Source organism: Halichoerus grypus, chromosome 5, assembly GCF_964656455.1.
Source record: "Halichoerus grypus chromosome 5, mHalGry1.hap1.1, whole genome shotgun sequence".
Classification (NCBI taxonomy): Eukaryota; Metazoa; Chordata; class Mammalia; order Carnivora; family Phocidae; genus Halichoerus; species Halichoerus grypus.
Genome location: NC_135716.1, coordinates 114,709,800 through 114,734,638, shown reverse-complemented (window position 1 = coordinate 114,734,638; position 24,839 = coordinate 114,709,800). Strand labels below are relative to the sequence as shown.

General features: G+C 36.2%; 1 protein-coding gene across 2 annotated transcripts in view; it reads left to right on the top strand.

Annotated features, from left to right (window-relative positions):
- Nucleotides 1-24,839, top strand: part of PKN2 (protein kinase N2) — a 139,540-nt gene that overhangs the window by 82,802 nt on the left and 31,899 nt on the right. For both annotated transcript variants that reach the window (XM_078072793.1, XM_036099453.2), the window contains exons 7-8: nucleotides 12,437-12,622; nucleotides 13,749-13,858. In XM_078072793.1, the coding sequence (XP_077928919.1) occupies nucleotides 12,437-12,622; nucleotides 13,749-13,858 (296 nt within the window). The remainder of the gene's footprint in view (nucleotides 1-12,436; nucleotides 12,623-13,748; nucleotides 13,859-24,839) is intronic.

The following is a 24,839-nucleotide window of genomic DNA, read 5'->3' as shown; positions in this document are numbered from 1 at the left end:
TTATTTTATCCAATCTGATAGTCTGTGTCTTTTGATTGGAGCATTTAGCCCATTTACATTCAGGGTAACTATTGAAAGATATGAATTTAGTGCCATTGTATTGCCTGTAAGGTGATGGTTACTCTGTATTGTCTCTGTTCCTTTCTGGTCTATGTTGCTTTTAGGCTCTCTCTTTGCTTAGAGGACCCCTTTCAATATTTCTTGTAGGGCTGGCTTCGTGTTTGGAAATTCCTTTAGTTTTTGTTTGTCCTGGAAGCTTTTTATCTCTCCTTCAATTTTCAATGACGGCCTAGCTGGATGTAGTATTCTTGGCTGCATATTTTTCTCATTTAGTGCTCTGAATGTATCATGCCAGTCCTTTCTGGCCTGCCAGGTCTCTGTGGATAGGTCTATTGCCAATCTAATGTTTCTACCATTGTAGGTTACATATATCTTCTCCTGAGCTGCTTTCAGGATTTTCTCTTTGTCTCTGAGACTCGTAAGTTTTACTATTAGATGTCAGGGTGTTGAGCTATTTTTATTGATTTTGAGGGGGGTTCTCTGTGCCTCCTGGATTTTGATGCCTGTTTCCTTCCCCAAATTAGGGAAGTTCTCTGCTATAATTTGCTCCAATATACCTTCTGCCCCGCTGTCTCTTTCTTCTTCTTCTGGGATCCCAGTTATTCTAATATTGTTTCATCTTATGGTATCACTTACCTCTCGAATTCTGCCCTCGTGATCCAGTAGTTGTTTATCTCTCTTTTTCTCAGCTCTTTATTTTCCATCATTTGGTCTTCTATATCACTAATTCTGTCTTCTGCCTCATTATCCCAGCAGTTAGGGCCTCCATTTTTTTTTTTTTTAAGATTTTTATTTATTTAACAGTGATAGAGAGCACAAGTAGGCAGAGCGGCAGACAGAGGGAGCAGGAGAAGCAGGCTCTCCGCCAAGCAGGGAACCCGATGTGGCGCTCGATCCCAGGACCCTGGGATCATGACCTGAGCCGAAGGGAGCCGCTTAACCGAATGAGCCACTCAGGCGCCCCTAGGGCCTCCATTTTTTATTGCACCTTATTAACAGCCTTTTTGATTTCGACTTGGTTAGATTTTAGTTCTCTTTTTCTCCAGAAAGGGTTTCTCTAATATCTTCCATGCTTTTCTCAAGGCCAGCTAGTATCTTTAAAATCATCATTCTGATCTCTAGTTCCAGCATCTTACTAATGTCCATATTGATTAGGTCCCTGGCAGTTGGTACTGCCTCTTGTACTTTTTTTTTTGAGGTGATTTTTTTCCGTCTTGTCATTTTGTCCAGCGGAGAATAGATGAATGAGAGAACAAAATGCTAACAGGGTAAAAATGACCCCATAAAAATATATACTAAACAAATCAGAAGAGACCTGAAACCGGGGGAAAAGAAAGGGAAAGAGAAAAAAGAAAAAGATAAAAACAGACAAACAAAAACAGAATATGATCAAATATGATCAGGCTGGTGCATAGATCAGTGCCACACAGTAGATTTTGGGTGTATTTTGGTCTGTTAGAAGAAAGTACCTCCCAAAATTTTAAAGAAAGAGAAACTTATATATGTACAAAAATAAGGGTAAATATGATGAAGGGATGGAATATGACTGTAAATGTGAAAATTATAAAAGATTTTATGAAAGGAGTTGATAAGTCGGTTGAAAAAAAGAAAGAGGATTTAAAAAAAAGAAAGGGAGAGAATGTGATCAGGCAGGAGACTAGAACAAAGCCATACACTAGAGATTTAGGGTATATTTTGGTCTGTTAGAAGAAAGTGTATCCCACAATTTTAAAGAAAGACAAAATTATATATATATACCAAAAATAAGGTTAACTACTATAAAAGGATAGAATATGACTCTAAAAATGAAAAATAAAAAAGATTTCTTAAAAAAAGGGATTGATAAGATGTTGGTTGAAAAAGGGAAAAAGAAAAATTCAAAAAAAAAAAAAAAAGTTAAAAATTAACTTTGAAAGACTACAGAATCATGGGGAAAAAAGCCATGAATTCTATGTGCTGTATTCCCCTAGTGCTGGAGTTCTGCCATTCTCATTGATGGGTAAACTTGGTCTTGGCTGGCTGTTCTTTCTGATCTTCTGGGGGAGGGGCTTGTTGCCATGGTTCTCAGATGTCTTTGCCGGAGGTGGAATTGCCCCACCCTTGCCGGTCCGGGCTAAGCAATCTGTTTGGGTTTGCTCTTGGGAGCTCTTTTTCCCTGCAAGCTTTCCGTCCAGCTTCGGAGGACAAGAGTGAAAATAGCGGCCTCCCTATCTCTGCCCCGGAGGAGCCGAGAACTCGGGGCCCCACTCCTCAGTGCGCCCCCAGAGGAAAGCAGTCACTCCCGTCTTCCCGTGCTCACCCGGCCTGTGACTGAGCGTTTCTATCTCTGGCACACAACCCCGTGTGGAGTCTCCAAACCCAGCAGATCCTGCGGTGCACTCCCATGCTGCTCCTCCCAGGGTCAGGAAGGGGAGTCTCCCCGGATCTGCCGCTTGTTGGGTCCCTGCTGGAGGAGCAGTGGCCCCACTGTGCCGCGGATCACGGTTTATGGCAACCCGGAGCTGGGAGCCCACACCTCAGCTCCCTGTCTGCAGCCGGCTTCCCTACTCCGATACCTGGGAGCTCTGCCACACTCAGGCATCCTCGGTCTTTCTGTGACCCCGAGGGTCCTGAGACCACACTGTCCCAGCGAGGGTTCCACCCCCCACTTAGTCACTGGAGCAACATCCTTCAGCAGAGCCAACTTCTTTAAAAGTTCCGATTTAGTGCTCCGCTGCTCTGTCACTTGCTGGTAGCGGCTGATGGAAGCCCCCTCCCCCACCGTCTGTCCTCCTGAATATTGCCTCGGATTCACTTCTCTGCACGTCCTACCTTCCAGAAAGTGGTCGCTTTTCTGTTCAGAGAATTGCCGCTATTCTTTTCTTCGATCTCCTGTTGAGTTCGTAGATGTTCAGAATGGTTTGATCCCCATCTAGCTGAATTCCTGGGACCAGATGACATTTAGGTCTCCTACTCCTCTGCCATCTTGCTCCTCTTCCTATTTTGTTTTGTTTTTAATTAGGAGCATACTCATTTAGTGTTGTTATATCTTATTGATCAATTACTATTTTATCATTATAAATATTCCATTTTATCTCTGAAAATACTCTTTGACATACAGTTTACTTTGTCTAATATTAGTAGAGCCACATTATCCTTCTCATGCCCAATGTAATCTAGCAAGAATTTTTTCCTGGAATTTTTTCCATCCTTTCATGTTCAACCTATTTTTTTTTAACTTAAAGTGACATATTTTTATGTACAATATATAGGTGATTCTTTTTATCTACCCTGAAAATCTGATTGAAGTTGTTAGTCTGTCATATTGTCCCCCTTTTTTTAAATAGCTTTATATACATAAATTGCACACATTTGATGAGTACAATTTGGTAACTTTTGATATAACCCCCAGAAGTTTCCATGTGCTCTTTATAAACTTTCCTTTTAGTATAATATTATTTTTGATATGTATTTACTGTACAGTCTTGTTTGAATAGCATCTTTCCTGCCCTTTGTAGTTGTTCCTGAAACAAACCTTCTATTTTTCCATTTCATCTCCCATAAGAGCCGTTTTAGTTATGCCTGTGTGTGTGTGTGTGTTTATTGCTTTCTTTAGAGAATCAGGTATGCATATTGAACTTACTACAGTCTGTGGTCACAATGTACTCTCTTACCTCCAAATCAGTTTAAGAATGTTATGAAGAAGTATTTTCAAATCCTTCCACTCTACCCTTTTGTATTCTTGTTGTAATATATTTTACTTCTACATATGCCTTAAAAATCATCATCCTTGAGTATTGTTTTAACCTAGAGAACTAAGAGCTTTAAGGATATCATTCATTTTTTTAGAGTTTATTTTTTCAGAAAACATTGTCTTATGTATTTAATGACCCATTTATTCTTTCTGTTCTTCATTTCTTCTTCTTGTACTTGAGATTTTCTCTATTACTATTTCCCTTTGGCCTATAAAATTTCTTTTAGCATTTATTGTAATGAAGATGTGCTAGAGTGTCATTTATTCACCTTTTTCCTGTATTTTTCAGCTTCATGTTTTAAGAATATTAGTGGATATAGAAATCTTTTTTTTCTTTCAGCTCTTTAAAAATGTGATTTCTTCTGGCTTCTATTTTTCTGTTACAAAAAGTCAGGTATAATTTCTATCAATATATCTCTTCATGTAATGTCCCTCATTACCTAGCCACTTCAGTAACATAGAATTATATTCACTTTCCTTTGCTTTTTTTTTTTTTTTCTCCCTCTCTGTTCCTATGACTTGGTGCTTTTAATTGACCTTTCTTCACATTTGCCAGTTCTTCTGCCTGCTCAAATCTACTGTTGAACTTCTCTAGTAAGTTTTTTAAATTTCAGTATTGTACTTTTCTGCTCTAGAATTTCATTTGATTCTTTTTTTAACTCTGTATCTTCCTTAATACTCTCTATTTGCCAAAACACCATACTCCTTTCTTTTGTTTGTTTGTTTTGGGTTGTGGTTGTTGTTGTTGTTTTTTTTTTGGTAGGTCTTTGACAGTTGATATAAAGTTCTTGTTTAATAAATCCAATCCAAAAGTAAGACAGTTAATATAAAGTCCTTGTCTAGTAAATCCCATATCTTGGCTTCCTCAGTTTCTATTAATTTCTGCCTTTCTTCTCAGTCAGCCATACTCTTTATTTTCTGGCTTGCATCATCATTTTCTATTAAAAGCTGGATATTGTGAATATTAATAATGTATAACTCTGAAAGATACTCCCCTTCTCTAGAATTTCTTGTTGTTGTTTGTGTATGATATAGTTGGTTAGGGGCTTTTATAAGCTATTTTGTAAAGATTGTATTGTCATGTATGGTCACAGAAGTCTCCATTAAATTAGTAGTTAGCTAGTGTTTTGATAGACATTTCTTTCAATGCATGCAGGCAAAAAGAAAAAAAAAAAACTGCCCTGCTTTTGCAGCTGGGCTCTGTGTTGGTGTGCTGAGGCAAATCCTCAGTGGTTACCCAGGCATTTTACAACTCTGCCTTTGCTCACAAAGAACTTGTAGATCAGCCAGATATGAGAGCTTAGGGCTTCCTCGGGTCTTTTCTGAGGATGTCTTCTGTTTCTCCCTTGCCTTCTAATTTCCCAGTGGAAGCATTACAAAGCCCTTATTCCTCAAAACATCTCACTCCCTATGTTCTCTTCCAAGACTCTTCGGGATATCTTATTATTTGTCCTAGTTGGTATCTTTTGCCCCAGGCTGCAGTGACTGGTTCATTTGCTGTTAAATGCCCTCCACTTAGCTATTTCTCTGCCCTGAGAGATTTCCTAGTTAGGCAAAAAACCAACCAACCAACCAACAAAAAATGCCTTTGTGTTAGTCCTTCAGGGAGCCCTCAGTTAGGTCAAAGCAGGCAACCATACTTCCTTGAGGATGAGTTTTTTTCTGTAGACTGCTATATTGAAGACCATCACCAAGCCATTTGGGTAGGGAGAGGATGAGGCGAAGGTAAGTTATAATGTCACAGAGCTCTCCCATTGAGTACTCATTGCTTTTCTTTATTAAGCATTTGCTTGGTTGCAGTAAACCTTTAACTGTTCTGTAGATTTCTCATACACTTCATTCTAACAGTTTCTGCTAATTTTTGCTTGTTTTGTTTGTTTCCTATGTTTCTGTGGAGAAACTGCCTTTAGACTTTGCTACTCCACCATTTTCTCTGACCATCAGCTACAGAGGTTTTTATGGTCTATGTGAATGTGACATATTTTTGTTACACTGACTTCTCTCACCCTTAGAAATCCTTAAGTTATCAATGTGAATGTCAACAAGGGCTTTTCCTTAATAATATCATTCAATATTTTGAAGATGTGAAACTGTTCTTCAGAATTGCATAGCATACTGTCACATTCTAGTAGCTTTAGGTATCTTTGATCAGTTTTATTTTTTTTATTTTTTTAAGATTTTATTTATTTGACAGAGAGAGACACAGTGAGAGAGGGAACACAAGCAGGGGGTGTGGGAGAGGGAGAAGCAGGCTCTCCTCCAAGCAGGGAGCCCGATGCAGGGCTCGATCCCAGGACCCTGGGATCATGACCTGAGCCGAAGGCAGACGCTTAACGACTGAGCCACCCAGGCGCCCCGATCAGTTTTATATTATGGCAGACTAATATAGTAAAACTTGAAGGACAAATTTATGATTAAACTATGTTGTTGCCACTATAAGGATCAATCTAAACCTGCAGTTACCAAATTGAGTTTCTAAATCTGAGGCATCCTGGGATGCCAGAATGAATTCACAGGATACAACAGGATATTTTTAACTTTCTGAGGGAAACACAGTGTTATTTCACTTCCTAGGGTCACCATTCAAACTACTAGCTCAAGGTAGTTACAGTTTCAGCATGAGATAGAGCTATATTCCTTTCAGTGATGTCATACGTTAACGAAGCTGGGTTTGCCTGCATTGCTGTGATAATAAATACCATGTGAAAAATCAATGTAGAATAGAAAAGAAGGTGGCGGTTTCCAATCCAGTTCCAGAGTTTGCAAAGCTGTACTATGCTCAGTAGGTACAAACATCCCATTAGGAAGTAACCATGGTTATTTACATATGAAATAAGATTACTTTTTCTTTCAAGTTATGTGTATTATTTTTGTAAATAGTTATTAATTTGTTGCAATATCCTTTGAAACAGAACTATTAGGTATATCTTTCAGACTAGGAGCACAGTGAAAAAATTGAGACACTAGGGTACCATGAAACAAGAAAGCTTGGGAACCGTTGTCAAAATCTTCTGTTTTATTTAAAATGTTTTAAATATTTATTAAAGTGTTTATCTTTCCGGTCACATCTTCTGTAACTCCTGCCATGAATCTTCTATCACAATTAAACTGGTTTATGCGCAGTCCCTGTTTAATATCCTTGCCGCCTTATCCATCTTCTTATTCTATTCTATTTTTTAAAATCAGAACTGCAAATAGACCTGTGAAAAACAAAGACCTTGTCATCTACCTACATGTAATCCTAGCCCCTAGCACAAGACACTTTATAGATTCAGGAGATACTTGGTAAAGTTTATTTGATGATAAGGAAGGAACTGTACTTACTACTTAAGTTTTGCCATTGTATGGCTCAGAACTGAACACATTAATAATATTTGAGAGTTTCTGAATGATTCATTGATAAAATATGGTTGTCAAATATTTAGAAATCAACAATATTTCTAGAAGAGTAATAAAACCACATTTTAGAAAACCACCTGATAACCGCTGGAATTTTTTTTTTCCTTTTCTATTCTTGTTGGCTCCTCTCCCCAATTCTTTAACCTCCTCCATTCTCTTTTCCTGTTCTTATTGCCTTACTGAACCTTACTCAAAGTGATGTAAATCGCCAGTGTAAAAGGAAGTATCTTACAATTCTTAAGACATTTTGGTTTTTACAAAAATTCCTTTAAATTCCTATTGAAACTTATAATTAATTAATTCCTGCTGAACCTTAAACTAAATATGGAGTAACTAGGAAGAGAAATAGTATTGGCCTTAATAAAGGATTAGACACAATGAAGAATTATCATGGACACGTAGTAGGAACATTTATCCTCTTGAGTTTCTCACTGCATGCTATTATTTGTCGTTTGTCTCATTTACACTCTGATTTCTTTTGTGGTTGTATGGTTATAAATTGAAATTTGCAAATTTAGTGCTATTTTGACCTAAGGTATTGAATTTTTTGGTCCACATTTTGAGACATTTGCTAGTTTTTAGGAAAGAAGACTTCCTCAGAATTAAAAAAAAAAAATGTTACTCAGTTGTACCAAGATGAAATACTGAATTAGTAAAATGGATATAAAAGTTTTTCCAGAACATTGAAAAAAATAAAAAAGCATTTACTTGTTCTAATGGAATTCATAGCTACTGCTTATGAATACAAACATTTACTTCTTGGATTGCTTGTTTTAAAAATTTCATATTGTGGGTTATAAAAGTAAAAAATTTTAAGCTATTTCTAATATGGTTATTTGCAGTAGCAACTGTGTCACCTCATAAAAGAAACTTCTAGATGCTTAATAAAGAGCTTAAATCCCTTCAGATTTCTTTTTCCTAAGTGAAAGCAGGTGCTGAGCATTGTCATCTCCTAATATATTGAAATTACTAAAATATTTAATAAGCAACCAGGGTTTGAAGTAGTGACCAGATGTTTTCAGTTTCCCCAAGATGACTTTTACAGCTAAGCATTTACAATGAAAATGTAAATGTAACTGGCTAAGTTTGCCAGTTTAACAACAAAAATGCAAATAAAACACACAAACACAACAAGTTGTTTCTTTTGAACTAAAATTAAAATGCTGTCATTTATATTTAATCTGTCTTAACATTTACAATTAGAGAAGATTTCCAAAGCCTAACCAAACATGAAATTGAAGCTTCCCCCTCCATCTTTAGTAACTTTATTGAGCCATTATTTATATACCGTAGGATTTTAAGTATACAGTTTTAGGATTTTTTAGGAAATGTATATAGTTGTGCCACCATCATCAACCTCCAGTTTTATTTGAAGTGTATAACTTCAAGGTTTTTGTCATAAATTTACAGTTGTGAAACCATCACAACAATCAAGATAATGAATATATTCATCATTCCTAAAAGTGTCCTTGTGTGCCTCTGTGTAATCCCTCTTTTCTGCTCTTCTCGTGTTCTTCCTACCCACATCCGTCTCCAGGCAGTCACTGACCTGTTTCTGTCACTTGCTATTAGTTTGTATTTTGTGGAATTTTATATAAATGGAATCATACAGTATATACTGTTTTATTTTGGGAGAGGGATTTCTGGCCTTTTTCACTCTGAATAATTACTTTGATATTTATTCATCTATGTTGCATGTATCAATAATTCCTCTCTACTGTTGGTAGTATTCAGTTGTGTGGATAGTCCATAATTTGTTTATCCATTCACCCGTGATAGATATTTGAGTTGTTTCCATTTTGTATTTTTTCAAATATAGCTATTAATAACATCCTTGTGCAATTTTTGTGTAAATGTAGATTTCAGTTGGGTAAATAGCTAGGAATGATACGGCTGGATCATATGGTAGTTACTGATAATGGATTCTTGACTCATTTTTATATCTGAAAAGTCTTCATTTTTGAAAGATATTTTCAGTGAGTCTGGAATTCTAAGTTCACAGTTTATTTTCTTGTTCATTTCCTCAGTACTTTAAAGTTGTTGCTTCTCTGTCTTGCTTTCATTGTTTCTAGTGAGAAATCCACTGCCATCCTAATCTTTGTAACATGTCTTTTTTCTCTGGCTGCTTTTAATAATTTCTTTTTATTATTTGTTTTGAGAAATTAGATTATGTATGCTTCATGTGATTTACTTATTTTTCTTTTGCTTGGTGTTCTTTGAAATTTTTGGATACTTCCTGGGTTTATAGTTTTAATCAAATGTGGAAAATTATTAGCCATTATTTTTTCAAATATATTTCTGTTCCTATTCTCTCTGCTCTTCATCAGGGACTTAATTGCGCATATATTGGGGCCACTTGAAGTTAAACTCACATTTTATATATGCACTGTTTTTTTTTCCCCTCAAGTTTTTCTGTCTCTTAATTTTGATCATTTCTATATCATTGCTATAGCTTCAAGTTCACTAGCCTTTTCTTTGCAATATATAATCTGCCACCAATCCCATCCGAGTGTATTTTTCCTTAAATCTCAAACATGGTAGTTTTTATCTCTAAAATTTTGTTTTGGATCTTTTTTATTCCATGTCTCTATTCAACTTTTTGAACAGATGGAATGTAGTTATAATAACTGTGTGAATGTGTTTATCTGCTAATCCTAACATTTATGTCAGTTTTGGATTGATTTTTATTGTATTTATTTGTTCTTATTATGGGTCTTATTTTTCTGTTTATCTTCTTGCCTGGTAGGATAGGCAGAATTTTAAGAATGACCCTTGGAACTCCTCTCCTGTGAATACAATAAGATATCACTCTGGTGTTAATATTGTTATATGGCACAGGGGATTTTGCCTATGTGATTAAGGTTACTAATCAGTTATCTTTGAGTTAATGTAAAGGGGAATGATCTGGGTAGGCCCAATATGATCGCATGAGTCCTCTAAAAGTAGAGAATTTTCTCTGGCCAGTGGCAGATGGGGAAGAAACAGCTGAATCATGAAAAAGATTCTATGTGCCATTGCTGGCTTGAAGATAAAGAGGGCCAGCCATGTAGTGAGGAATTCAGGTGGCCTTTAGAATATGAAAACAACCCCTGGCCATCAGCTAGCAAGGAAATAGGGACCCCAATCCTATGTCCACTAGAAACTGGATTCTGCCAACAACCTGAATAAGCTTGGAAGCACATTCTTGGGAGCTTCCAGACAAGAGCCCAGCCTGGCAGACATGATGATTTCAGCCTTGTGTGATTTCTAGCAGACAGTGCAGACAACCTACGTAGACTCTGACCTACAGAATTGTGATATAATAAATAGGTGTTGTTTTAAGCCACTATATTTGTGGTAATTGGTAATCCAGCTATAGAAAACAGATGTGCCTGGTAGTCTGTGATTAGATGCCAGACATTGAGTTTTAGCTTCTTAGGTGCTGGATATTTTTGTATTCCTGTAAATAGTCTTGAGCTTTGTTCTAGCTCACAGTTATGTTACCTGTAAATAATGTGATCTGAGTATTGCTTTAAGATGTGTTATGCAGACCAGAGCATCATTTAGTCTAAGGGTAATTATTCTCTACTCCTGGGGCAAGACGGAATACTTGATCAGGGGAGCCCTCCCCACATCTTTGTTCTACCTCTGGAGAGCTGTTTTCTTTTATTCTGCCTCTAAATTCTAGCCACCTTGGTCAGTTCTGTATCAGTACTCTCAGTTCTAGCTCCTTAACTCAGGTAGTCCACTTGGCTGCACCTGAGTTCCCCCTCCCTGCACTATATATACTATATGTATATATACTACATAGATTCAAGGCAGTAAACTCGAGCAGTCTTAAGGTTCATTTCATTCGTTTCCCATCTCTTGAGTATCAGTGTTCTTCATTGCCTGACATCCAGTGTCTTTAGCACTTTTTTTCACATATTTTAATTTTTTTTTTTTAGTTTGAGGATAAATCCATGCTTTTATACTTTGTTAAAAGTCCTTTGGTTGCTTTAAATAATTAAAATTCTTAAATAAAGTGAAGTTTTAATTATTTAAGTTTAATGGGACCAGGAAATACTCTTCCTAAAATGTTATTCTCTGCACAATATCTAAAATTTTAATACTGTAGCACCATATTTAAATTCTAATATACTAAGTCTAGCCCAAATGATGACAACACCGTATCTCTAGTTGGCTTCACAGTTCCTCATTTTCATTTGAGCACCTTTGGTATTTATTTGCCTAAGGAAATTGCAATTATTTTATGCATAGATAATTACAGTCCATAATTATTTGACTCACTAAACTATTAGAATGGAAAGGTAATACTATTTTCCATCTTTTTTTTTTTTTTAATATTTTATTTATTTGACAGAGAGAGACACAGCGAGAGAGGGAACACAAGCAGGGGGAGTGGGAGAGGGAGAAGCAGGCTTCCCGCTGAGCAGAGAGCCCGACGCGGGACTTGATCCCAGGACCCCAGGATCATGACCCGAGCTGAAGGCAGCCGCTTAACTGACTGAGCCACCCAGGCGCCGCAATACTATTTTACATCTTAAAGAGAACAGAAACCCGTTTATTTATGCAAAAAACCCTATAAAGTCCTTTTCCATGTTAACTACATAACTACCAAACACAACTGTTTTCACATAGTCAGATTTCCTTGTTTCTAATTTCTGTATGTTTATTTTTAATAGGCATATTATTTGGCTTTATGTTTCCCCTCCCACATGGTCTAGCGACATAATTCTATAATTCTTCCCTGTAATTATATAAATGATATAAATGAGTATTCAAACATACAAGAAATTTATGTAACTTGTTTTATGCCCTGCAGACAGTTTTTGGGAGGTGCTGTTCTTTCCATAAAATTTCTTATAATTGTATTAATTAAGAATTTTCAATAGGTTTCTCTAATTGAAATAGGAAAGATGATTAGTTACCTCACAGATCCTCTGGGAGAAGAGATTTTGTTATTTTAGCACATCTTTCTTTTTTTTTCTTCCCACTGTTTCTGAATGGATAACAAAGATAAAGTTCTGTATTGGGAATTGATGTTCTAGGGTGCCTGGTTGGCTCAGTCGGTTAAGTGTCTGCCTTCAGCATCAGTCATGATCTCAGGGTCCTGGGATCCAGCCCACATTGGGCTACCTGCTCAGCGGGATGTCTCCTTCTCCTTCTGCCCCTCCCCCTGTTTGTGCGCTCTCTCTCTCAAGTGAATAAATAAAATCTTTAAAAAAATTTATGTTCTTATTTGGTATTTGTTTATGCTAACAGGTACTTTGGAAGTTCGTCTTATGGGCTGTCAGGATATTCTAGAGACAGTCCCTGGACGGTCAAAAGCAACATCGGTTGCACTACCTGGTTGGAGTCCAAGTGAAACCAGATCGTCTTTCATGAGCAGAACAAGTAAAAGTAAAAGTGGAAGTAGTCGAAATCTCCTAAAAACCGACGACTTATCCAGTTCAGTAACCAGATTTTTTAAAAATCATATAGGGTCTGTACAAAGGACTTAGCAATGGGGACAGCAATGGGAAGAGCCAAAGTTGAACAAAAAGTTTTACAGTTATGATTTCTATAATTTAATTTTAAAACATTAAAAGCTATACTGTCAGGAAAACAAACGCAACCAAATTTATTGAAATTATCTTAGAAAACTGAATGACATATAGCATTAATTCTTTTGGAAGAATGAAATATTGAGTATCACTCTATATGCCAAACTGAAAGTGTTCAGAGGCTATTAGATTTGTTACATCTTGATTCTTTTAATGGTATAGTGACACTTCTAAACTAACATTGAAATTTTGATAACTACTGGACCAAACATGTTTATTAGAGTAGTGGCTCAGCAAACAAATGGAGGAGTGGGTGGAGGTGGTAAGAGTATTATGCAACAGGTTTATGAAGCACTTTGGAAACATTCTAAAATGTAATTATAAATTATGATAAAAGGTGTAAGTGGGGAGTGAGGGGGGGAAAGGCCTGTGATAATTCAACCTACTATAGAGTACAGAGGTGAATATGTCAACGCTTTCCTATATAGACAGATTTTAGGAAAAGTGTGAAAATAAAAAGTGCCTGAGGTAGCAAGCTCTATAAATAGTGTAGAGGCTGAAAAACTGGATGATTGCTATTTATATACAAACACACATACAAAATAGATAGCATTTAATCTTTGTGTTTTTGTCAAACACAAAGGATAAGTTGGGAGCATCTAGTGGGAATGTATGTATGTATAAAAGTAGCCATTTAAGATTCAAAAGCTTCAGGATTAAGAAAGACCTTACATTCGGGGTACCTGGGGGGTTTAGTCGCTTAAGCCTCCCACACTTGGTTTCCCCTCAGGTCATGATCTGAGGGTTGTGAGATGGAGCCCCACCTCAGGCTCTGCACTGGGCGTGGAGCCTGCTTAAGATTCTCTCTCCCCCTGCCTCTGCCCCTCTGCACCCCCCCCCCAAAAAAAAGAAAAGGAAAAAAAGAAACCTTACTTTCAGAGGATCGTAAGACTTTTGTTGCCATTAAACGGTGGTACTTCTGTTTTAAAGGTTTTAAAATATTTAAGCAAGTTTATAAATTGTAATTACAGATGATGTCTGTGCAGTTTTGAAGCTAGATAATACTGTGGTTGGTCAAACGAGCTGGAAACCCATTTCCAATCAGTCATGGGACCAGAAGTTTACACTGGAACTGGACAGGGTAAGATGAAAACATTTTACTTGAATTTTCATTATATTTATCATTCATTTTGAATGTAAATTTTCTGTTTTAGAAGACTTTGAGAAGTTTTATTTTTAACACAATAAAAGAACCTAGGTATTTTTGACATTCCTCATCTGGTGAGTTACATAAGTCTTCCTTAAGACAGAGGTGAACATCAGAGTGCTGCAGTAGCTTTTGCTTGTGCAGTGATTTGAAAATGTCTAGTTTGTATTAACCTAAGAGACAACCAAGTGAGAGCTAATATTGAAATACATTTATTTTAGTAATGCACTCCCTAACAACTAAGGTGAGTCTTCTGACTCACCATTTGTAGGTTATAGTATCAAAGCTGGATTTGAAATGCACTAAGGTGCTCACTTACCCAGCCTTCCATGTGTTTCAGTGGCTTTCATGAATGATGTGAATGGCTAGAATGCAATATGTAGCCTTAGAATCCAGCAGAAGTAAACTTGGTCCACAGTAGATTCAAGTCCATGGTGCTAACTTTATTATTTAGATTCTAATCCATCTACTGGGGTATGGGAAGAAAATATTAGAACTTAACCCTAATTTTGCCTATATAAGAAAGATATCAAGCTTTTTATCATTTAGTATTTAGGTTGATGATACATTTGTCATTTTTAAATTACATATATTAGTGAAAGCAGATTTACAGTGTTTAATGATGATGTGAGGTAGTGATTACTGCTTTAGTAGCCTCTACTTTAAAAAAAGTTTTCCAATTTATTTTTTTCTTTCCTCATAGCCAGCATCCTAATCAGGCCCTCATCACTGCTTTTCTTGGTTCAAAAAATGTTGTATATACTTGAGCAAAATTCTTCACCTTTATGTATATCTATTTTCTTAGCTTTAACACCACCAACTTCAGTGAGGTGTGTAAAAAAAAAAATCTTAGACAAGTGGTAAGAACTTGATTAATGTTGGCATTTTTTTTTTTAATAAAATAATTTGCTAACTAATCCCCACATGTGTTAATACCAGACTGATGTTCAAAGAACACTACCTTCATCTTGACATTCATTCTCTCATTTAGGATCATTCATTTATTCATTAAAAATTATGAAATTAGGGGGCGCCTGGGTGGCTCAGTTTTAAGCCTCTGTCTTAGGCTCAGGTCATGATCCCAGGATCGAACCCCGCATCGGGCTCCCTGCTCAGCGGGAAGCCTGCTTCTCCCTCTCCCATTTCCCCTGCTTGTGTTTCCTCTCTCGCTGTGTCTCTCTCTGTCAAATAAATAAAATTTTAAAAAAATTTATTATGAAATTATTCATTCATTTAATCAACAAATATTCATTGGTATCTACTATACTCCCAGCACTTCCAGGTTAGTAGATTAACAACGAACAAAAAATAAGGTCTTTCAAGGTTCCTCAAGGAACTTATATTTCAGTGGTCTTCAGTCCATACCTGATTAGTTGCAGAATTTTTTACCATTACATCTGAAACTGTAAGAGTCTGCCACCTCGTTTCCCAAATATTCTTTTATTTTGATAATTTCAGTTTAAAATGATGTTGAGGTCTTAGAATGCTGGGCTAAGGTATTTATACTTGTTGGTATGGGAGATGGGATGGAAGAGACATAATGGAAAAGTTAATCTTGGAATTTGTATGAAGAACGAATTTGAGAGAGGAGGAACTAGAGGTGTGCATATTGGCAGGCGGCCACTCCAGTGCTACAACTGTAAGATTAGGAGAGCTTGAAGTAAAATTTGGCAGTAGGATTAGAAAAAGATATATGCAGGAAATGAAGGAAAAAACAGTATTAGTAACTAGTTGGATTTGAGTACAAGGGAAGGAATTTGTCTATAATTTGCAAAGAAAATAATGCCACAGTGATTAGAAAAAAACTATATTGGAAGGGGATGGGTTCTATACCTAGTTACTTAGCAATTAAATAAAGATGTGGAACTAGAAGTCAGGGCTGGATAAGCAGATTTGGAGATTATCTGACAAGAGGTCACAGTGAATGCCATCCAAGTGGGTAAGATCAATCCATTCATTTCACAAATATTTGTTGAATGTCTTATATATATGTACCAGGCTTTTTACTAGGTTCTCGATTTGCAAAGATAATATATGCTCATTGCTGTAACAGAACTCTTAGGTTTAATAATCACTGATTTTCTGTTCTGTGCCAAGCACCATTCTAGGCCCTAGTAATGATTGATCAAAACTCCGAAGTCCATATACTTAGGGACCTTATATTCTAATGAGGGAAAATAAATAGTAAACAAGTTAAAAAAAAAAATCTACAAGTACAGTGAAGGAAGTAAATAGGGTGGTGTAATAAGGGGGTGGGGGCTACTTTAGATAAAGTAATTTAGGGAGTATCTTGAGGAAGCTACATTTGACCTGAGACCTGATGGGTGAAAAGTTACCAGACTTGTAAAGACCCAGGGAGAGTATTCCCAGCAAGAGGAGACAAAATATACAACCCCTGAGGTAGGAGAGAACCTGATATGTTTTAAGAATAAAAATTGTAAGACAGAAGATCAAGGTAGAGTAAAGTAGATGTAGGTAGCGCCGAATCACTAGGATCTTTGTAAGTTAAGAATTGGGAGACAGTTGAAGGGCTTTTAATAGGGAAGTTGACATCATTTGATTTATCTATGGTAAATGATCTGATAGAAGTAAGTACCATGTACTTTAGAAGCTGATAAAAGACTTAACTAACACATAGTGGAAAAGAGTTTGTAAAGAAAGAAAACAAAGATCTAACAACCAGATCTTAAGCAGTATCCCAAGGGTAGGAGGAGAAAGGTTTGCCAAAGAGAAGTCAAAAACTTTGAGTTGAATCAGATCATACCTTAGATAAACATAAAAGCTTATCCAGTGAATAATTGCAGGAATAGTGAGATGATGAAAATCCTGTTACATATCAGACAATTGGAGAAAAATGGGATTTTTTTAAAAGCCTATTAAGAAATTTAACGAAGATTTGACAGCTGTCTTTAAAGTTAAAAGGAGGAACATGTAGGGAAAAAGTAGGGTAGGGATAGCAATGAGATTTTATTTTGTGTGTGTTTATTCTAATTGACTGGTAGTGACTTCCTGGAGCTCATTGTTAAGGTTTACTGGATGGGTCTTGGTTTTCAGAGATTATACCAATCAAGTAGCAATGTTTGCCAAATTCTTGGGGAAGTGGCAAGCTGTTGTACGTGTTCCATCCTTGGATTGACTGTATACTTTGTGGCTGTTGAGGACAAAGCAAAAGTCAATGGATGGCAGATTTTATTTCAGTACAAAGGATAATTGTTAAAAAATGAAATGAGCTGCTATAGAAAATAGTAAGTTCTCTCTCAATAAAGTTGAATGAGCAACTTATAAAAGAGATTTTAAAGGAATTCTTGTATGAGAAAAAAGTTACACTTCTAAGATTTTTTTTCAATTCTGTTATTTTCTCTTTCAGGGTAGAAGAACCAGCATTGTTATGTGCTATAAATTAGCTGTTTAAATAGTTAGACCAATATAATTCAGTCAAGCCCACTAGAGAGGGAAATAACAGTTGGGGTTGTTAGTATAGATAGATATAGTTTTCATATCTTGTTACATTTATGGGTTCTTTATAAACTGTGTGAATACATACAAATATTTATGACCATAAAATGTTTCTTTCAGTTTCCATTCATTTTTAATGTATTAGATTTGCTGTAACATTGGTTTTGAAGCCAGGCAAATTGGGTTCATTGTCCATCTAGTACTGACTAGCTTTTGATAGTAGATAAGTTATATAACCTTACTACTGGGCATTTGTTTCACCATCTCTAAAATGGGGTTAAAATATACAGTTAGCCCTTGAACAACATAGGTTTGAATTGTGTGGGTCCACTTAATATGTGGATATTGTACAGCAAAGTACTATAGATGTATTTTCTCTTATGATTTTCTTAATATGTTGTTTTCTCTAGCTTACTTTAAGAATATAGTATATAATACATATAACATACAAAATACATATAAGTTGACTATTTATGTTATCAGGTTTCCACTCAACAGTAGACTAGTAGTAAAGTACTGGGGAGTCAGAAGTTATACTCAGATTTTTGACTGTACAAGGGTTGGTGCCTTTAACCCTTGCGTTGTTCAAGGGTCAACTGTAATCTTTGTAGGACTGTTAGAAAAACTGAGGTAGTGTATATAAAAATCCCTTTCATTGCCTGGCACATTTTAGCCACTTGATGGCATTAATTCTTTCTTTAGCCCTAGGCTTTGATGTGTGGGTGGCTATGAATTTAAGTATAATAGTAGGTTATGGGGAATTAATTGGTTGAATGTCATTTTCTTTCACTTCAGAGCCTATTTAAAGTAATTATAGGATTTTTGATGAGTGATATGATCAAAATGAAACTCAAAGAGGGGCACCTGGGTGGTTCAGTTGGTTAGCATCCAACTCCTGATTTCAGCTCAGGTCATGATCTCAGGGTTGTGGGATCGAGCCTTGCATCTCATCAGGCTTTAGGATCAGTGGGGCATCTGCTCGAGATTCCCTCTCTCCCTGCCCCTCCCCTCGCTTATGGGTGCACATGCACTATCTCTTTCTCTCTCTCTAAAATAAATAAAGAGATCTTAAAAAAAGAAAAAACGAAACTCAGAGAATTATCGTTAGAGGGAAAACAGCTGGTTAGAAGCTTTCTCTTATAGCCAGGTTATTGTATTTATAGAGTTTTATATTTAAAATAGAATTTAAAAGTAACATATACATACATATAAAATAAAATAAAAAAGAACTCAAAAGTAAGTTACCATCATTTTATAATAAAAGTTAAGGAAGCTGAGCACCAGAGTAGTTACATATTAATAAATGTCAGAGCTGGTACTAGACCTCAGTGTTCTTCAAAATGGATGTTCTTTCCTCTGTGGTAGTTTGAATGAGATAGATAACAGTCACACAGAGGAGGAAATAACAGAATACAATGAAACCTAAAAGAGAGAAAGTAATTTAAAATTACCCATACTACAAGCTTAGAAAACTACAAAGACTAATAACTGTTGATTGGTTGTTCTTTACTTGCGGTGGTGATCTTCACCTAAAATTGTGTTTTTTTCCATGACTTCAGATAGTCTTCCCACTTTGGAGTAGTCCTCCCTTTCAGAGTTTGAAAACAGTGCGTGAACAAGTAAAGCTATTCATCCCTGAGGCCAACTAGATCTTCTAGGTTCCTGGTAGGCATGTTACTTGTCCCTAATTTGATTAGAAACTTGTCTTTGGCAGAGACTACATTCCTTATCATGATAACTACTTGTGTTTACATAGTACATTTCATTTTTTTCATGTGCCTTTTACCCTTTTACTTTATCCCTTATATTTATAGAATATTTATTTATGGAAAATGTTTATTGAAATATTTATAGAAAATGTTATTTCAAACTGTCTGACGTGTTCATGCCTAGCATTTTGCCTCAAATGTCAAGTTTCTTTCCTTCGGGATTCTGGAACTTAATTATTTATACTATTTCTATCCTTTTCAAGATACAAAGGTCATAGGTCTTTTTGGAGTTAGGAGATACTCTGGAAATAATCTAGACCTAGAATAATCTAAGAAAGCGCAAATTATGTTCCTGGTAGGTCAGGGCTCTGTAGAATTGTCTTAGGAGGCAACACAGAGACTTTTTGTTTGTTTGGTATTCTGGATAAGATATCATTTGGAATTTGCCACTTAAGAAAAACAAGCTTTGAAAATTGCTGATGTGATTCAGCCCCCTCATTTTACAAATTAATAAGGAAATTATGGCCTAAGAATTATAAATAACTACCCTAAGGTATAATCCAGGATTCTTTATTATTTTTTTTTATTTTTACTGAAGTGTAGTTGACAAAGTATTATATTATTTTTAGGTGTACAGTGTAGTGACTCAACAAATCTGTACGTTATTGCTCTGCTCACCACAAGTGTAGCTACTTTGCCACTATGCAAAGCTATCACAATTGATTATATTCCCTATGCTTTTATCCTTTTTTCCTGTGACTTATTCCGTAACTGTAAGCCTGTATCTGCCACTCCCCGTCACCCATTTTGCCCATCCCCTCAGTCCACCCCCATCCTTCTGGCAACCATCCATTTGTTCTCTGTATTTATGGGTGTGTTTCCACTTTTCATAATAATCCAGGATTCTTTTATTTTTTAAATTTTTTTATTAAGTAGTATCTATGCCCAACGTGGCACTCAAACTCACAAGCCCAAGATCAAGAGTCACTCCACCGACTGAGCCAGCCAGGCACCCCAATAATCCAGGATTCTTAATGAAGTCTCCTATCAGTGCTGTGTTCTTTCTGTTCTTATCAGGTTACCCTTTTTATATTTTCTTATAAAACTTGGTCCTTTTTAATGTTTATTGTAAATACAATAGTAGCTATGTAATATCTCATTTTCCTTGAATTCCCTCAGTCCTCCTAGGGGAACAAGCCATAGAATAGGAATACAAAGACGTTTTAATTTCTTCTATGTATGAGCTGTCTGACATTGACCATATTATTCAATCTGAGATGCTATTTTTTAACTTAAAATGGAACTGCAGGGGCCCTGAATGGCTCAGTCAGTAGTGCATGCATCTCTTGATCTCAGGGTCATGAATTCAAGCCCCATGTTTGGTGTAGAGCCTACTTAATTTAAAAAAAAGAAAAAGAAAAAGAAACTACAAAAATATGTACCCTTCTTACCTTTCTGCTGCTTCCAAATTCTATCAAATGACACATTATATTCTGTGAGGCTGTGAGTCCTCTGAGACAATGAACTATGTATATAATCATCTACTTTTGTTTTCCCCATCCCTATCATCTCTTGATCACCAGTCTCCAGTATTCTTTAAGGACTCTGGTTCTTCACTTCAGCATCATTATGGGGCATTAAAGGGAAAAAAAGAACAAAACTATATATGTAAACAACCTACTTAACATAGTATTATTTCAGAGTTCTTTGAGCACCTCAGCCACAGTATACCTTTACTCCTTGTCATTTTAGCAATGAATTGTTCTGAAATCTTAAATTTGATATGCCAGACTTTCACCGTATCTTTTACTTCTCTAAATGAGATAGTTACATAAAGCACCAAGATTAATGGTTATGTAGTAAGTGACAGCTCATGTTATTATTGTTACCAGTCTGGCTCTCTTCTTTATTACCACAGAACTTGATATTTGATCAACTATTTCCATTTCCTTGATTCTTCAGGAAAGGACTGAGGAAGGGGCTATCAGCCCCTTACAAATGACCTTTTCTGTGTACCCTAAAACTAGTGTTACCCTGAACCATGTCCTTATTGATGCCTCCACATAAAGCATTCTTCAATATTGTCTTTATATCAACACCTATTAAGGAAACACCCAACAGCAAATCATTCCCACCATCTGTCTTTTCTGCTCTAATCTACTGAACGTTGCTTAAATATTAATCATACCTATTACTATAAATTTTAGTTTCTAACCTCAGCTGGGCTTGTAAAAGTTGTCCTGTATTTCAGATCTTAATCCCATTGCCAGAAGCTTTTCTTCCAACTATCTCTTCAAGTCTTCTATCCCCCCTCAGACCCCTTTGCTTCTGTTTTATAGATAAGATTAAGATGTACCTCTGAAACAAATAATACATTATATGTTAAAAAAAGAAGAAGAAGATAGTAGGAAAGGAAAAATGAAGGGGGGGAAAGCGGAGGGGGAGACGAACCATGAGAGACTGTGGACTCTGAGAAACAAACTGAGGGTTCCAGAGGGGAGGGGGATGGGGGGATGGGTTGGCCTGGTGATGGGTATTAAGGAGGGCACATATTGAGTGGAGCGCTGGGTGTTATGCGCAAACAATGAATCATGGGACACTATATCAAAAACTAATGATGTAATGTACGGTGATTAACATAACATAATAAAATAAAATTAAAAACAAAATCATTAGGATGCAGCTTCCTCAAATTCCTCCATCACCTGCAAATATTTCTGTATCTTCCTCATTGGTTTTAGAGAAAGAGGTCTCTCTCTATCCTGTAAGAGCCTATAAGAATTCCAACTTCTCCTCCAGTTTCCATTCTTCCTCATCTCCTAAACCCTGTTCCATCAGTTACCTCAGCTATCACCTATATTTTTTTTTAACTCCTTTCTTCTCACCTCTGATTCTTTCTGCATATGTTCACATTCCTCCCATTTAAAAAAAAAAATGTTTTGCTTCTTCATAGTCAAGATTCTTGAAGTAGTAATTTGTGCTTAGAATCTGTTCTTCCTCTCCCTATCATTCATTATACATTATACTGAAACTTCTGCTGTAATAGGTCCTGAACAACACATTACATATAGTGTCATTTAATTATCACAATAATCTTACATGTATAATTATTATCACTGTTTGGGGGATTACTGAGGTTCCAAAAGTTAAATAACTTTTCTTGCCCACACAGTTTAGAAAGCAGTGATTCTGGGAGTCTGACACTAAAGCCAAGTCTTACCTGAAACCAGTATGTTCTTTTTAATAGTGGGCTAACTTGTCTCTTTGTTTCCAGTATAGATTTTCTTAATCACATATCACAATAATAATGATAAAAGCTGACATTTACTGAATACTGACTATGTGCTGAGCTTGTCTTAACTCTTAATTTTCATACAACTCTAGGTGGTTGATACCATTATTATACATATTTTACAGATGAGCAAACTGAGGCTCAAAAAGGGTAAGTAAGTAACTTGCCCAAGGTCACAAAACTAGTAACTGGTGTCGAGCTAAGATTTCAACCTGTTTGTTGTTCTACAGAAATTGAGTATGTAGTACCAGGCAATCTTGATTCTAGAGGCCTTGTTTTTAATTACCATATTGCCTAATCTGATCTGACCTCTACTCCTCTATATTTTAAATCCTTTAGTGGCAGCATATAATTGACAAGTTAAAGACCAAATACTTTTGCAAGTCATACAAAGCCCTTCATGACCTGTCTGCCCATCTTACCTGTATTTCCCAAAGCATTCCTACTTACATTCTAGGCTTTAACTAGATGAAACTATTTCCTATCCCTACAATATACTTTATGCATGTTTAACTTTGTACATTCTTTCCCCTGTGACTACTGTGTTCTGTCCTCCTTTAATCTTGTAATTTATATCTGAAAACCCAACTTGAGTAATTCTTACCTTTTCTGATCATCCTACTACCATTCCCTTAGGAAAAATTGGTCATTTCTCCCTTTTGTGTCATTGTGCCAGTTGTATATGCCTCTCTATTGCCAGTATTTATTTACGTTTCTTCTCCCCAACAAAACTGAACTATTTGAGAACAGGACCATACGTTGTTTCTCTATATCTCCGTCACAGTACTTAGGATAGGTATTCATTCAGTATTAACAGAATGAATGAAAAAAACTTAATGCAAAATATCTTTAAAACTAAAAAGCAGGTTTTTCAATTTCCTCTTTTTCCCCCCTACTTCAGCATACCCAGGTGACACACTCTGGCTGGTACAGTGATTCCCAAAAAGATTCCCAAAATGACACACATTAAAATCTAAGGGCGGGTGGGGGGGGGGGTCATATACAATTTGAAACTATCTTCTTTCTTACCTACTCCCATCCTCCCTCACACAGCTGAGTCTGACTTATTGCCTTATGTCTTACCTGTTACTGTCCTATAGCACAGTATCGGCATTTTAGCTTTTTTCTACCTCTGTGATCTTTAATGTGCAAAGGCCTACATTTAGTACTGTGAGAAATACAAAACAGCAAGAAATGCTCTTTCCATAAAGTACCCTATGGTCTGGTAGGTTTAAAAAAAAAAAAAAAAACAGTTTGAGACAAAATAAAGAACTATTAAATTGTGTTTCAGAAGCTTAGGGAAGAGTTCTGCCCAACATGAGCATGCATCAAAAATTTAAAAAAAAAAATAAGGATGGGGGTGCCTGGGTGGCTCAGTTGTTAAGTGTGTGCCTTCGGCTCAGGTCATGATCCCAGGGTCCTGGGATCAAGCCCCGCATCGGGCTCCCTCCTCAGTGGGAAGCCTGCTTCTTCCTCTCCCACTCCCCCTGCTTGTGTTCCCTCTCGCTGTGTCTCTCTCTGTCAAATAAATAAATAAAATCTTTAAAAAATAAATAAATAAAAAATAAGGATGCAACCACCATCAGTAACCAGCAATAGATAATGGGATTATTCTTTGTAGAATATAATATGTTTAAATTATTTAAATAAATAATAGAGGAATTTGAAGACATAAGCAAAGAGTGAATGACAAAAAGACTAGGCAAATTTTTAAACAACAAAATGAAATAGTAGACATCTGAGATGTGCTTCAAAAATAATTGGTGGCAGTGAAACATGATTAATCTTGGTAAATTGTTGAAGCTGCGTGGGAAGCAGAATGAAATAAAACTTAACAAAAATCAGAAATACAACATTTGCGATTGAAAACTTAAATGGATGGGTTAAATAACAGAGGATTTAGTGGTATGGAAGATCAAGCTAAAAAAGTTGCCCTAGTGCAACACAAAGAGACAAAGAGATGAAAAGCATGAAAGAGAGGCTAAGAGACATAAAGAATAGGATGAAAATGACTAACACACTAAGTGGAGTTCCAGAATGAGGGAGTGGAGAAAATGGGCCAGTGGTCATGTCTGAAGCAATAATGACCTAGGATTTTCCAGAAATGATGACAAACATGAATCATCAGATTTGAGAACTCAAGTCCCTGGAAAGATCAATAAAAAGTTATACACATCTAAAAACTCAAGGGAAAGACATATGGACTGGATTTAGTCAAGAACGCCCTTGTGAGGGAGATGGATATTTAATTTGGTCTTGATAAAAAGCAAATTTGGACTGGTACAAGGGAAAGAGCAGTTTGAAATCTCATATCACAATATGGGTTTTGGCTGGGGAATAAGATACAGGACTAGACGTAGAAACTATGTAAAGACATAGAGGCAGGAAAGTTTATAATAGGTTTGGAGAAATAGGGAGTCTTTGGAACTTTTTATACAATGTGAATTGATATAGATAG